Below are 15,635 nucleotides of genomic sequence, written 5' to 3'. Positions count from 1 at the left end.
CATCCCTTGGACACTGGACAGTGCACCACAGTGATTACTGGAGCGCACACTCCCTACAGCTTAGCATCCCTCCACACAGCAGGAGATAGTGTCTCACAATCCTCTTCAACTCAGCACTGCCATGCCATTCCAGGGTGAATGTTTACTAGGGCTGTTAAGATCTGAGTTGTTAGGTAATTGTTAAATGGAATACAAATGTGTAAATCTAACACAAAACAGATGTTCCCTGGGTTGCCATCGTCTACACAGTTATTAAGTACCAAGTACTAACAATCTGACAGCGTGATTTCAAATAGAAGCCTCTCTCTTCCTCGATGATTCTTGATTTGTCCCCTTAGTCCAGCCAAAGGTACAACCCTGGAGTGACACAACTTGTCCCAGAGCTCTCACTGCAGACCTTGAGCTGCACACAAATAGAATTCTTGCTATCAAAAATAGAATTCTTGATATCCACAACATCATTTTTGACATCAGAAATTGATGATTAAATGTTTAAACGGCTTGCCATAGGGAACCAGCTTTGTCAGAACTGTATGGGATGTGCTCCTGTATAGCGAAACAGCACAGTGTTTTAAAGGCAATATCGTCTCTTGTCTGATAAGAGAAGGGACCAGTATTAGAGACGTGGGCATCGCAATTGCTCCTTTTACAGCACTGACTTGTTCTTTTAAAATGTTACACCTCTACGATGATCAGTTTGGGATCTCTTCGTTTGTGCACCGTGGGGCTCTGTACCTCATCTTGTAAGTCATTGTTCTTTTCATCTGTTCTTGTGTTTTCTTCTACTTTGGTTTTGTTTGCTGCAGTTTGTGTTTGATAGTAATACTGAACGCTCTCCAATGATCTTTTTTACCTTTGAACTGCGTATGTGTTTTTTCTTTATATATAAGCAGTTGTCCTTGCATCAATTAGAATTGCATGCAAAACTAGCATCTAAGCCTTGCATCCGCATCTTTTTTTTCCTTTTATTTTTCTTTAAATCTGGAAATCTGGCCCCGGCGCAGCTCGGGTGTACAGTAGAAAAAGAGGCATAAGTTTCTAAAACAAACACACTCAAAACTCCTGGATTCAACACACACATCCTGCTAATACGATATATTAGTACAAAAGGTTACGAGACACAGCTTTCCACTTTCATGTACACTTTAGACAACCTAGACTGTAATCCAACAATCTAGTCTGTAATCCAACAATCTGGACTGTAAACTAACATTACAGCTATGGACAAACGTTTTGCATCACCCTATAGATTTACTTGTTTTTCTTCATAAAGTCAAAAGAAATCTGTCGACTAATGTTACGTTAACATATTGAATTGCACACTGCTTTGTAGTTTTCCATATAGAAATTTAACATGAAACACTGTACTACTATTATGGCTTCTGGTACTTTTGTGATATAATTGTGTAGTTTCGTTGAATACACAATGTTAAATAAAAGATCCAAATTATGTTCACATAGTTGTTTTTTTTTTGTTTTTTTTTGTCTCAATCCTAAGGTGATGCAAAACTCTTGGGCATGAAAAGGGTGAAAACCTGAAGGGTGAAATTGTCCCCACACCTTCACGTTCTTCTATCCAACCAGTGCAGGTGCAATAGATATCCTGAAAATAATGTGTATAAACTAAAGTAGTACCACATCCAATGAAAATTCCTGTTTCAAACCTGCACATTGAGCTCTATACAGCTAATGGAAGTGCTAGTTTGTTGGCTACAATCTCTTTAAGAAGAATCCCTATAATTACACCTTAAAGGGGAGTAGAGACCATGACGTTTGCCTTTCCATAGGTCTATTTTGCAATAGTTAACAGCATTAAAACCCAGAAAAGTCAACACTGTACCTTCAGAGTGGGATATCTGTTGACTTGAAAGTGGCCACAGGATATACGATTCTTGATGTCTGTGCAGTCAATGGCTGCTAAACTGATGGCTGGCTTCCACTCTGAAAGCAAACATGAGAACAGTGTGAGTTACTATTGACCAGCAAGCACTGTGCTGTCCTCTCATCAGCACTTAAACTAGCATGGTGTGAACAAACACACAATTGAAGCTTTGTGAATAGGGCCCAGAGGTTAATCTGTTGCACAAGCATGTCATTCCTTTTAAATCCAGCAGAGGACACTGTAGTGCAGACACACTAGGAAACAGGTGCATCAGTCCAGGACTATTTCTGTGATTTTGGCCCCTGAAGCAAGTCTGTTAGTTAGACGGCAAACTGGAAACACCTGCCAGATGTAGCACACATGTTTGTGTTAAAAGGCTGTCACTCACATGACAGTTACTAAAGAAATGCTACCTGAGGATTTAACTGTCAAGACTGCAGACGTCTGTACAAGAAATACAACTAAACTGTAGACCGTTCCAATAGTACAAGCACCTCCACTCAGAACTGCAAAACCTCTAATATACTAACAGCAACAGCAGAACTGATTCGAACCAGAATACAGCAGAACCCTTTCATCTTCATTGCTGTATTTGAGATATCTGCATCTCACCATTTAAAGAATACAAAAATAAGTGTATCCAACATCAGGGAATCTGCTAATCAAATGCAACATTTCCATTGTAAACAGTTATTTATTAAAGGTCTTCAGTGTTACAATGTGTATGCATGTTTCACAGTGCATATTCATTTGCGCCATTCGCTTCCCAGATCTCACTGTAGAATCTTGCATTCATTCAAATCCAGAGATGAAGTGACCAGGCTTAGGGATGAATCAGATCAGATTGATCTAAGGAAAGTCATTCTCCCAATTCAGCTGTTTAATGGATTACTTCTCTCTTATGCAATAACGTTCATGGTGTACGCTCTTCATATGTAACATGCTTTACTAGCCTTTGCAAACACATTCTGCTGTGTGCAACAGTAAAGTTTGCAGTTGCATTGCAGTTCTTTGTGTTCTAAAGTATTTCCATCTATTTGCTAAGCACTTTATCAACTGCAATCCACCCTAATTCCACAGGGGGACAGTAGTACTGCTGAGGAACATTTAGGACTGACCCAGGTTTTACCATAACAGTAACCTAGTTGTTCTGATGCACAATATATCACAGGACAGTCCTGAAGTAAAAAAGACGCTTCTGTTATTTTTTGTGTATCTTTTATGTTTTTGTGGATAATTCTAGATGAATATGTTTAAGATGTTTTAGAATAAGAAAATCAGATAGATTGAAAAATATTTTCTTTTTTTAAAATTTGGTTTTAATATCTATAATGACCTATACCTAGGGCTTCTGATTTTCGGTTTTAACCGATAAACAGAGATTAAACATCCCCACTACAAGAATAATGAAATCGTGTATATCCAATAAACACTGAAAATGGTTACTCAATTCACACTGACTTCACCCCTTCCCAGTGCAGTTAGTTATCCAATGCCCCTCCTTCCTGACTTGTATCGATTATTGATTGGTTCAGAATACTTTAAACCCACCCCACCTACAGTGACAGAAATGCAGGAATTTGCTATTGGAGACTCAGCAGACAGGGAGGATTGCACATGCTTGAGAGATTTACAAGGAGATTACAATAAGAAAAGGAGAATTGTTCTTGCTCCTGGGATTTAAAGCTATATTCCAGTTAGACAGGGAGGATTTACTTGTCTGCTTCAACTGATTCTGATGTTCTGAGATTGGCATTGGTGGTACAAAGCCAGCAACCATTAGCTCAGTGACTGAACTTGAAGAGTGTGGCCTGCTTACTGCTCCCAGCCTTCCTACAACCTGAACTTTATACAGTACCCTCCTGCATTACACTTCATACAATACCCTGCACTACACTTCATACAATACCCCCCTGCATTACACTTCATACAATACCCCCCTGCATTACATTTCATACAATACCCCCCTGCATTACATTTCATACATACCCCCCTGCACTACACTTCATACAATACCCTCCTGCATTACACTTCATACAATACCCCCCTGCATTACACTTCATACAATACCCCCCTGCATTACACTTCATACAATACCCCCCTGCATTACACTTCATACAATACCCCCCTGCATTACACTTCATACAATACCCCCCTGCATTACACTTCATACAATACCCCCCTGCATTACACTTCATACAATACCCCCCTGCATTACACAATTCATACAATACAATACCCCCCTGCATTACACTTCATACAATACCCCCCTGCATTACACTTCATACAATACCCCCCTGCATTACACTTCATACAATACCCCCCTGCATTATACTTCATACAATACCCCCCTGCATTACACTTCATACAATACCCCCCTGCATTACACTTCATACAATACCCCCCTGCATTACACTTCATACAATACCCCCCTGCATTACACTTCATACAATACCCCCCTGCATTACACTTCATACAATACCCCCCTGCATTACACTTCATACAATACCCCCCTGCATTACATTTCATACAATACCCCCCTGCATTACACTTCATACAATACCCCCCTGCATTACACTTCATACAATACCCCCCTGCATTACACTTCATACAATACCCCCCTGCATTACACTTCATACAATACCCCCCTGCATTACACTTCATACAATACCCCCCTGCATTACACTTCATACAATACCCCCCTGCATTACACTTCATACAATACCCCCCTGCATTACACTTCATACAATAACCCCCTGCATTACACTTCATACAATACCCCCCTGCATTACACTTCATACAATACCCCCCTGCATTACACTTCATACAATACCCCCCTGCATTACACTTCATACAATACCCCCCTGCATTACACTTCATACAATACCCCCCTGCATTACACTTCATACAATACCCCCCTGCATTACACTTCATACAATAACCCCCTGCATTACACTTCATACAATACCCCCCTGCATTACACTTCATACAATACCCCCCTGCATTACACTTCATACAATACCCCCCTGCATTACACTTCATACAATACCCCCCTGCATTACACTTCATACAATAACCCCCTGCATTACACTTCATACAATAACCCCCTGCATTACACTTCATACAATACCCCCCTGCATTACACTTCATACAATACCCCCCTGCATTACACTTCATACAATACCCCCCTGCATTACACTTCATACAATACCCCCCTGCATTACACTTCATACAATACCCCCCTGCATTACACTTCATACAATACCCCCCTGCATTACACTTCATACAATACCCCCCTGCATTACACTTTCATACAATACTTCATACAATACCCCCCTGCATTACACTTCATACAATACCCCCCTGCATTACACTTCATACAATACCCCCCTGCATTACACTTCATACAATACCCCCCTGCATTACACTTCATACACTTCATACAATACCCCCCTGCATTACACTTCATACAATACCCCCCTGCATTACACTTCATACAATACCCCCCTGCATTACACTTCATACAATACCCCCCTGCATTACACTTCATACAATACCCCCCTGCATTACACTTCATACAATACCCCCCTGCATTACACTTCATACAATACCCTCCTGCATTACACTTCATACAATACCCCCCTGCATTACACTTCATACAATACCCCCCTGCATTACACTTCATACAATACCCCCTGCATTACACTTCATACAATACCCCCCTGCATTACACTTCATACAATACCCCCCTGCATTACACTTCATACAATACCCTCCTGCATTACACTTCATACAATACCCCCCTGCATTACACTTCATACAATACCCCCCTGCATTACACTTCATACAATACCCCCCTGCATTACACTTCATACAATACCCCCCTGCATTACACTTCATACAATACCCCCCTGCATTACACTTCATACAATACCCCCCTGCATTACACTTCATACAATACCCCCCTGCATTACACTTCATACAATACCCCCCTGCATTACACTTCATACAATACCCCCCTGCATTACACTTCATACAATAACCCCCTGCATTACACTTCATACAATACCCCCCTGCATTACACTTCATACAATACCCCCCTGCATTACACTTCATACAATACCCCCCTGCATTACACTTCATACAATACCCCCCTGCATTACACTTCATACAATACCCCCCTGCATTACACTTCATACAATACCCCCCTGCATTACACTTCATACAATACCCCCCTGCATTACACTTCATACAATACCCCCCTGCATTACACTTCATACAATACCCCCCTGCATTACACTTCATACAATACCCCCCTGCATTACACTTCATACAATACCCCCCTGCATTACACTTCATACAATACCCCCCTGCATTACACTTCATACAATACCCCCCTGCATTACTTCATACAATACCCCCCTGCATTACACTTCATACAATACCCCCCTGCATTACACTTCATACAATACCCCCCTGCATTACACTTCATACAATACCCCCCTGCATTACACTTCATACAATACCCCCCTGCATTACACTTCATACAATACCCCCCTGCATTACACTTCATACAATACCCCCCTGCATTACACTTCATACAATACCCCCCTGCATTACACTTCATACAATACCCCCCTGCATTACACTTCATACAATACCCCCCTGCATTACACTTCATACAATACCCCCCTGCATTACACTTCATACAATACCCCCCTGCATTACACTTCATACAATACCCCCCTGCATTACACTTCATACAATACCCCCCTGCATTACGCTTCATACAATACCCTGCATTACACTACATACAATACCCCCCTGCATTACACTACATACAATACACAGGCACCAGAACTGGAGGCCAAACCTTATTGCATTCCTCTATTCAAGTCAAGGTGCTTGGAAATTGAGGACACTGGAGCTACCGTGAAATCATGTATCATACAACAAGGTTTAAGCCTTTGTACTTCAGCATACCAGTGCACCAGGAAGCACCCTCTTTTTACTGTACTATCCAACTGGCCTGACCATTACACCTGCAAAGCACCATACTCACAACTCAAATAACTTATACCTTTATGAAATACAATCTTTCCTTGTGTTTAAAACGCGGTTATTTCCAGATGCTACCTTTGTCACATGGTCTATAAACTCACACATTCTATTACACCTGGAATGGATTCAAACAACAATGCACTGGTGTTGTCCAATAACAGTTTCATTCCTCCCGTAATTATATACACGTGTGGGAGGGGTCCAACTTGGGCTATTTTGTGAATGATATATCATAAGGTAGTCCTTCTTGGGTTAAAGCTGTGGACTATGTCACGCAGTCATGTTCGACTTGATACTGCAATGTAATTCTAGGGGCTACATTCTTCTTTGGCTTCCCAGTTTGTTTCTATTCTCTACAGGTAGTTTCAGCACGGATATCAGAGTTCCCTACCTGTATAGTAGCTCTGGGAAGAGTGTCAAATACAAGGAGAGCCTCGATTGCAACAGAACTCATTCACACCCTTGCAGAAGTGCTGCTTTTTACTTTGTAAATGTGACTGGGTGCAGACTCTGCATGCTGAATTTCTCAGTATTGTGCTGACTCCAGCTTGCTGTGTCCGGCTACTGTTACAGCACATCTTTGTTTTCTTGTTGAGAGTATGTAGCTTGTAAAGATTTCTATTGAAATACGATTAGGCATTGCATGCTTGGGATATGATGTGTCATTTTAGCTACACCCAATTTATACATACTGTAATTGTGTAGATACTGGGTGTAGCTAAAACGATACATTCCTTAAAAGAGGACTAGTGGTAACAAGTGCTGAAAAGAAGTAAGAGAATAGATTTGTCTCCCTGCATAGCAGTGCCTGTCAAGGCCAGGGAGCTCTGTCGGAGATCATTCCTTGGAACAAGGACGTCACTGAAACGCCAGCCCGTTCCCATACTGTAGAGCACAGCACTGACAGGATTGCACTGCTAATGCATTCAAACTAACCCTGCCTATTGAGTTACACATTCATTTCTACATAGTCTCAAATGTGCAGTTAAAAAAACAACAAGGTACAGCAAGCAATGTCCATCTGAAGACACCTGGTACTGCTCAGGGGAATGAAGTTTCTATTCTCCGGATATCTGTTACACTTGCACTTCCTGGGTCATTTTGCCTCAGCAGTGTCTTCTGGGTCAAAGCACCGGTCCCACCCCCTGCACAGCCGTGTGATCTGAAGAGGAGTATTTATAAATGCATCTCGACAATTCCTGCCGTAACTTTCTCTCCACATAAATGTGTCCAGGTACGATGGTTTCACCTCTTCTGCTGTGCCCTGCATTGTTTTACATTGTTTCTTAACACTGGCCCAGCAGTTCTCCATGTTGTCTAGACGTAAACTGCAGTCAGGTGGATAAGTAACCGGGTATTCCAGGCTGCTAATCTGGTACGGATACCTGCTGTCACTACTCCGGATAACAAAGGATGATAAAAATAAAAACCAGCACTGTCACCTCATACTGTTGCAGGTCTTGTGAGGAAGGGTCTGTGTGATTTAAAAGCAGACTCATTTGTGCTGTGACATGATGAAATTGGCCAGTAATATTTTATGAACAAACCAAGAATTACATGAAGTATAACGAACCAAATAAAAAAAACTGCACTTTCAATGACAAAGCCCTTTTTTTTTATAATAATACATTTTTGGTTTTATTTAAAAAAAAATAATAATAATTATATGTAACTATTTTTTCTTAGTTTTAGGCATAAGGATATTTAATAAAAATTATTTTTTTCTAATTAAAAACCTTTTTTTTCAGTTTAGACAGTTAACCCATTTTCTAAGTGCAAAATGGCACTTCAGGGTGTGCGATATACTCAGCTTCACCTAGTGCTTGCAACGCACCCGGGGCGTGGTGATATCAGAGTATATCCCACACCCTGTCGTGCCTTATTGCAAATACAAGTTTCATCATTTGTTATGTCTTGATTCACTGTAAACTAATGTCATTGAATATGACTTGTGAAATACAATGAAAATTTGAAAAAAAAATGACAAAATAAATACATAACGAGAACTATAAATATTTGTCTTTTCATTGAACCCTTGTCCTGGACAAGACGGCTGTTGTGGGTGACGTCAGACCAGAAACAGGGAGAAACACAAAACAGGACAGACAAAGACGTGTTGTTTGGTGAAGCTGAGCGCTTGGTTGAGCTCAGCATTTAATAAACAAAATTTAAGATTTAAATAAAAACAGCACACGGACTAACACTAAACAAAAAAGTGGATGAATAGACAAACAACAAACAATTCAATCAAATCAATTGTTATTTACTTTCTTTTCTCTTTCGCCCCACCCATTCTCCACTCACCAAACACACAACCCCGAGTGGGTGAAAACATGCTGCTTTTATGCAGCTGTACCGAGACTCGATTGATAATCAATCATTCAATTGGAGTCTCAGTACAACTGCACGTGAATTAATCGTGCTCACATATTATTACATTTTACCTGCATGGGAAGTGCTGCGCAATCCTCGTGCCTAAATACAAATATACATTTTAAATCACTTGTGTTCCCCAGAACCATTTATGTCCCACGTACTAATGACTATACACCAACATTAACACACTACACGTAACATACAACAGAAATAAATAGCACAGGGACGGGGCACTTTGCCACAATGCCTTTACGTCATCAATAGCAAAAGATCTGGAAAACATGTTAATCTTGAGAGTGCGGTTAAAATGAAAACCAGAAGACCCTGTAGCTCTCCAGCAGCAAGGTTGGAAACCCCTTGTTTATATGGCAAATTACCATTAAACAAGTTTAATCAGAAATGGATACATGATTTTCTAGATATCTGTAAAACTAAGTGTGACAAACATACTGTCCATATGCACAGGTGCAGCTTCACTTCCATGTTCTTGTGTTATTGTCCTCTTCTCTCTTTATGATTGTGGCAGGACAGCACTGTGGCCCAAGGAAAGAGACAGAGAAGCTACAGTTTTAGCACTGTTGCACACTATGAACGGGAGAGAAGGAATCTGAGCTGCAAATCTTCTTCCCGACCAAAGGTTGCTGGTAATGTTGGTGGTACGCCTTCATAGAGATGGGCCGACTCGATGGAAGGACGAAACAAGAAGTCGGCCATCTTGTGAAAAGGCAGCGCTGAATGACTCTATTGTGGTCAGCTGTGTTGCGTGCGGAGACTGGATAGGGCGTGGTGCCAATTTGATCACAAGGAGGAGTTTAGCAGTACCAAGGGGACACAGCTACGTGTGTACGCCCCCTTACACTTTGAAACACTAACACGCCACAGCGCTGTGCTTTTGTTTTTGTTATTGTTTTGCAGACAAGTAGTGGCTTGTGAGCTGCAGCCACGGAGCCAGCACACCCTGGAGCACCAATACGTCTGAACAGCACAGCATCACAGCACACAAACCCCAGAGCATTAGGGGATGGCCCCATTACACCTGTTAGTCCTGGCGGGGATGGAATTAACCCCATCCCTGCCAAAATTACATTCAAAATACATTTATTTACACTAATCATTCTTTTTCAGTTACGTCTTAGAACTGCAGCCCTGCAGCTCCCTGATGTCACAGCCTCTACTTGACAATCCCTGTGCTTGTAACTGGCACCTGTTACTTATTATATGGGTATAGGACAGCGAATCTGTGTATAGCAGAACATCAATGTAGCCCACACACAGGCGCTCATAGTCCTATACATCTACTATATACTGCTTTATTATTAATATTCTCCAGTTACTCCACTAAAGCCCAGTTATATTTATGTTCTACTCATTACAAATCTTACTTGAACGACTGTGATGTCACCGATTTGAATGGTAAAAACTGAGTTTTTTTATCACGGCTGACTTCCCTGATGGGTGGTGGAATTCAGATGGTGAAACGTGCGCTCTGATTGGCCGAAAGGTCCTGAAACTATTAATTAATCATTTTTAACCCTTACCCAACTCTGTGACAGTGTAGTGGGCTGCCAGGTTGTAATTTAGCCTTGTACAGATATTGGAAAATACGAATTTGTGAAAAATAAGATGCCCAACATTTTGCTGAACTTCAGATGTATTATAAAATGCATTTAGAAAGGTTTATGCTGTTAACATTGACCAGCTTCCCAATTCATTTTAGAACTGTGAGATTGTGATTTACTTTGCAAAACAGCCACGGTAATTCTTGCAATTTATTTATTTTTAGGTTAGCTCTTGTCTCCTAATAAATTAGGTCACTAGCAAAAACTCAACCCGTGTTTTGTAACAACTGGCTGCATTGAAACGATTATCGGCGTTTCAAACCCCCGACTCTGTCACACTGCTGAAAGGGGTATATTCCCTGAATTGTGAGGCTGCAGCATTAGCACATGCAGCAGCAGCATGCAACGCTACGGCACTGCAGAATAACAGTGATGCAATCATTACTGCAAGAACACCTTAGAACTGAAACGACAGGAGGCATTCACAACGCCACTATTATTGGTTTTATACTAATATAAAGCAACGTACTAGTTTATGATTCTTTTTTTAACACAAGCAGTTTCAATAAAAAAATATGCTAAAAACTTGGAATAATAATAATAATAATAATAATAATAATAATAATAATAATAATAATAATAATAATAATCCAACACACCTGCTATATTGGTAGCCAAATCTTTCCACACAGGGGCGAACCGTATGCAGTACCCGCACGAAGACAAGTAGAACTCCACTAGCCAGGCGTTGGAAGAGTTAATGAGCTGGGAGTTGATACTGTCAGCAGTCAAGACGACGACCTGGTCGGTCTGCGAGTAGAGACCTGCTTCGGCGACCGGGGGAGAGACCAGCAAGAAAGTGGTTATGGTCAGGAAGCACAGTCCCGGTGCTGTGAGGAGAGCATTGATTTTTTTGTTGCTGAGACCGAGAGACGTGGCAGAGCAATTGCGCTGCGCCATCTTTGTGTGTGCACTGCGAAAAAAAAGGTTGCAGCGGGCGCTCTCGAACTTTTTTTGATCAGTCAGCTCACCACAAAGGAGGGGCCCGCTCAGTGCAAGGTGCCGTGTAAACACAGCGGCAATGGGCATGTAACACGTAACGCACAGACCTACCGAGGAGAGGAGAGTGCTTACACTTTTTACAGCGCCAACGGTTCATGTTTAATGATGTTGCTGAAAGAGAAACTCGTTAATCTTTAACTATAAAGTTTAATCAGCTGCAAGTGACAGAGCCCATACCTGCCAACAGTCACTATATGGTCGGGACCATACCCCGTGTCCCGTTATTTACACATAGAAAAAAATCATTTATTCTGCACAGTAGTTAGTGAAAATCTGCTGATCATTAACTTATCGGTATCCAAAGGTAAGAACGCTTCATTGTGTCCATGTTTACTGTGAAAGGCTGTGAAAGAAAGGCCTAAGTTTGGATTTGTGTCTGAAGTGAAAAAAATGAAGTGTTTGCAATTTTCCAAAGATGGAGCTCAGAAGAAAGGGCAGGATCGAAAACAACTCCCAGATTTCTCATTTCATCTTTCAGGTCTGATGAAAAATCAAAGTCAGGGAGATTCATAAAATTGCATTGATGCGGACAGCCCAATATCATCACCTCTGTTTTATCAGAATTTAACAGAAGATCACTTGCAGACAGCCATCATTTACTAGTATTGAAACAGGCAGTTCGCTTGGCTACCGTTGATTAATTTCTTGGTTTTAAAGATAAGTAAAACTGAATGTATTCAGCATAACAGTGAAAATGTACCTCATGTTCATGCATAATATCATCTGAGGCAGCATATACAGTGAGAAAAGGTTTGGGCCTGAGCCCTGTGGCACCCCATAAAGAACTTCAGACTCTGCAGATTTCCCATTCCCATTTTGAACAAACTAACCTGTCAGAAAGATAAGATTGGAACCATGATAAAGCCGCCCCTGACAATCCCACTACACTTTCAAGACGATTAAGTAATATTGTATGATCAGTTGTGTCGAAAGCAGCACTTAAGTCTAAAAGAATACGAACGCAGGAAGAGCCTGAATCACATAAAGACAAAATATAATTCACAACCCTAACAAAGGCTGCCTCAGTGCTATGGGCAGAGCAAAAACCAGACTGAAATTTGACAAAGTTGTATTATATGAATTAACAAAGTCACCTAACGTTCCAGACTGATTTAGTGGTGAAGCATAAAGAGCTTCAGAGATCTTAATAATAGATGACAAATTTATTAGCCTAGCCTGGGCAACGTAAACTGAGTACACTAGACTAGTTAAAGCTATATTGAAAAGAATGATAGAATGATCTGAAAAAGTTTGGTCTAAAATAGCCAAGTTCTGAATATTCATGCCATGAGACATTGCAATGTATGTCCGTGACTGTGAGTTGGGCCGGTTATATGCTGATTAAAACCAAGAGGGTCTAATTGCCGCTTAAATTCACAGGACAAGGGATCTGAGTTACTGTTGACATTGATATTGAAAGCACAATGACCTTATCATGTGTAATAGCTGTAATTGATAGAAAATCACCAATTTCAGACAGAAAAAGAGAATTAAGTTTTGGGAGATGATAAATAATTGCAATATACAAACATGGCTTAATATTAATAGAGGAAGACAAAGGTTCACTGGAAGAATAAGTAATGCTGTTTTCTTTTTTAATGCTATACTCTCTGCCAATAATCGAAGCAATATCTCCTCCATGGCCAGATACACAGGCTCTGTGTAAGAATGGAGCCTGAAGGAGATCCTCAACCAAGGGGGCGTTGGCCTTCTGTGTAAGCCAGGTTTCTACCATGGCCAAAATGTCAAGATTTCAATCCTGAATAACATAATTTAGAAGTATAGATTTATTAGCTAAGGACCTAACATTAAGCAAGCCCAAATGTAGATAAGTCAATTTGAATTTAGGTGTATGACTAGTTTAGGTAAAGCTGAAATATGAATATGATTTGCTCCAGGAGCCTGAGTTGCATCCATGCACTTTGAAAATGTGCGGGGCGCCAGCGAGAGGCCAAATGGCAGCATGCAGAATTCATACGATTGCCTTGAAAGGCGAAGCGCAGATATTTTCTGTGCACGGGATGGATCGGGAAGTGAAAGTAGGCGTCTTGTAAGTCGATCGATGTGAACCAGTCGCCCGGTTGGACGGACTGGATGATACGCTGTGCTGTCAACATGTTGAACTTCCTCTGTTTGAGGAACAAGTTGAGGACCCTGAGGTCCAGAATTGGTCTGAAACCGCTGTCCCTCTTGGGCACCAGGAAGTACCTGTAATAAAAGCCGCTGAGGAGAACCGGTTACCCGTGGCTGGTGGTGGTCCCTTGCCGCTGGCTCTGCCTCTGCTTGCTTGTCTACTCTGGGGTGGAGGGTGGTGTTCAGACCCTTTTACCCCAGCAGCCTGTGAATGCCACCTTGGGTGCTGACAGTAAGCCGGAAGGCGTAAAAATTTGGAGACGACCTCCTTGGCCTTGTGGGACCTTTCAAGGCTCACATCAATGGTCACCCCAAATGTCTGCCCCAGTGTAATGGGGACATCCAGTAGCACCACCCTCTCGGTCTCCATGACCTTGGCTTGCGTCAGCCACAAATGCTGGAGAGAGGCCATTATTGCCGCTAACGACCTCCCTGATGCCTGGCTAAACTCCCCCATTAGGCCAGTCATCGCCTTTGCCACTGCCTGGAGCTCCCCTATGTCTACCTCTGTGGCTCTTTCCTGCAGCCTCTCCGCTAACTGGGTTTGATAGAGTACCAGTATCGCCATGGCATTTGCTGCTCTTACTGACAGCGATGCTGACGCAAATGCCTTCTTGAGCATGGCATCCATTGTTCTGCTTGACTTAGATGGGCGGGTTGGGTCCTTATCCCCCCTGGTGAAGGTGGAACCTTGCACCAATACCATCACCGTGTCCCCGATAGTGGGGAATGTGCCTAGGCCCGCTTATTGGGCTCCTGCAGTGTGCAGCAGAGACTCTGCTGTTCTGGAGGTTGAGGGTGCAGACACTGGGTTGCTCCAAGAGGAGCGCACCAATTCCAGGAAGTCTTGGCATAAAGGGAGGGCTTGCTGTGGGTGCCCATTTTGCTGGAGGAAGCGGTTCCCCTTTCCCTCCTGTTCTGCCGGCCAGGGAACGTCCGTGGCTGCAGCTGCATGCTGCATTAGCACCCGGAACCTTTCCCTCTACGACACATGCGGCAGGGGCGGTAAGGAGCCCCCTGCTGTGGCCTGCCCGATGGAAGCAGCTGGGTCCAAGACGTCCGATCTCGACGCCGTGAAGGACAGCTTGTCTGAGCTAAGAGGTCTAGGTAGTGGGGATGGGGAACAAGTCTGTGGAAGCTGGGGCTGCCCGGTGGTAGGGGGCAGTCTGCCCTGCGATTTCAGTAGGGTCTCTAGCATGGTCTGCTGAGCCCTTACAGTCTCCGCTAGCTCTGCAAAACACCGCTCGGCCGAGTTTGGGCGCCTCCGAGGTGACTCTGATGGAGATTGTCTGCGCCTGCGTGGGGAAGGGGAGCGGCGCCTCTGTGGCGACCGCCTGTCCCCTGGTGAGCACCCCCCGATTGGTATTGCCTCGGCGGTGACCATCTCGCCTCCCCTGAGAGGTGTCTGCGCCTCTGTACTAGTGGTGGGGAAGGGGAGGGTGACCCAGGTGTGCGGGAGAGGTCTCTGATCACTGTAGCAGGGGGGGTCCTAGAGGACCTCTACTGAGGCCCTTGGACCACAGACCTCATTCTCCCATGGCTCAGGGAGAGAGACTCTGCTG

General features: G+C 42.7%; 1 protein-coding gene across 1 annotated transcript in view; it reads right to left on the bottom strand.

The window, feature by feature from the left end:
* The window catches only part of qsox1 (quiescin Q6 sulfhydryl oxidase 1), a 52,023-nt gene extending 40,014 nt beyond the window's left edge, over window positions 1-12,009 (bottom strand). Inside the window, exons 1-2 of the mRNA XM_041278442.1 lie at window positions 11,538-12,009; window positions 1,841-1,941 (exon numbers count right to left, since the gene is read on the bottom strand). Of these exons, the coding sequence (XP_041134376.1) occupies window positions 1,841-1,941; window positions 11,538-11,967 (531 nt within the window). The 5' untranslated portion in view covers window positions 11,968-12,009. The remainder of the gene's footprint in view (window positions 1-1,840; window positions 1,942-11,537) is intronic.
* Between the last annotated feature and the right edge of the window lie 3,626 nt (window positions 12,010-15,635).

The sequence above is a fragment of the Polyodon spathula genome, chromosome 18, assembly GCF_017654505.1.
Source record: "Polyodon spathula isolate WHYD16114869_AA chromosome 18, ASM1765450v1, whole genome shotgun sequence".
Taxonomy (NCBI): domain Eukaryota; kingdom Metazoa; phylum Chordata; class Actinopteri; order Acipenseriformes; family Polyodontidae; genus Polyodon; species Polyodon spathula.
The sequence above is the reverse complement of the archived record's forward strand: the minus strand, read 5'-3'. Positions and strand labels throughout refer to the sequence as shown.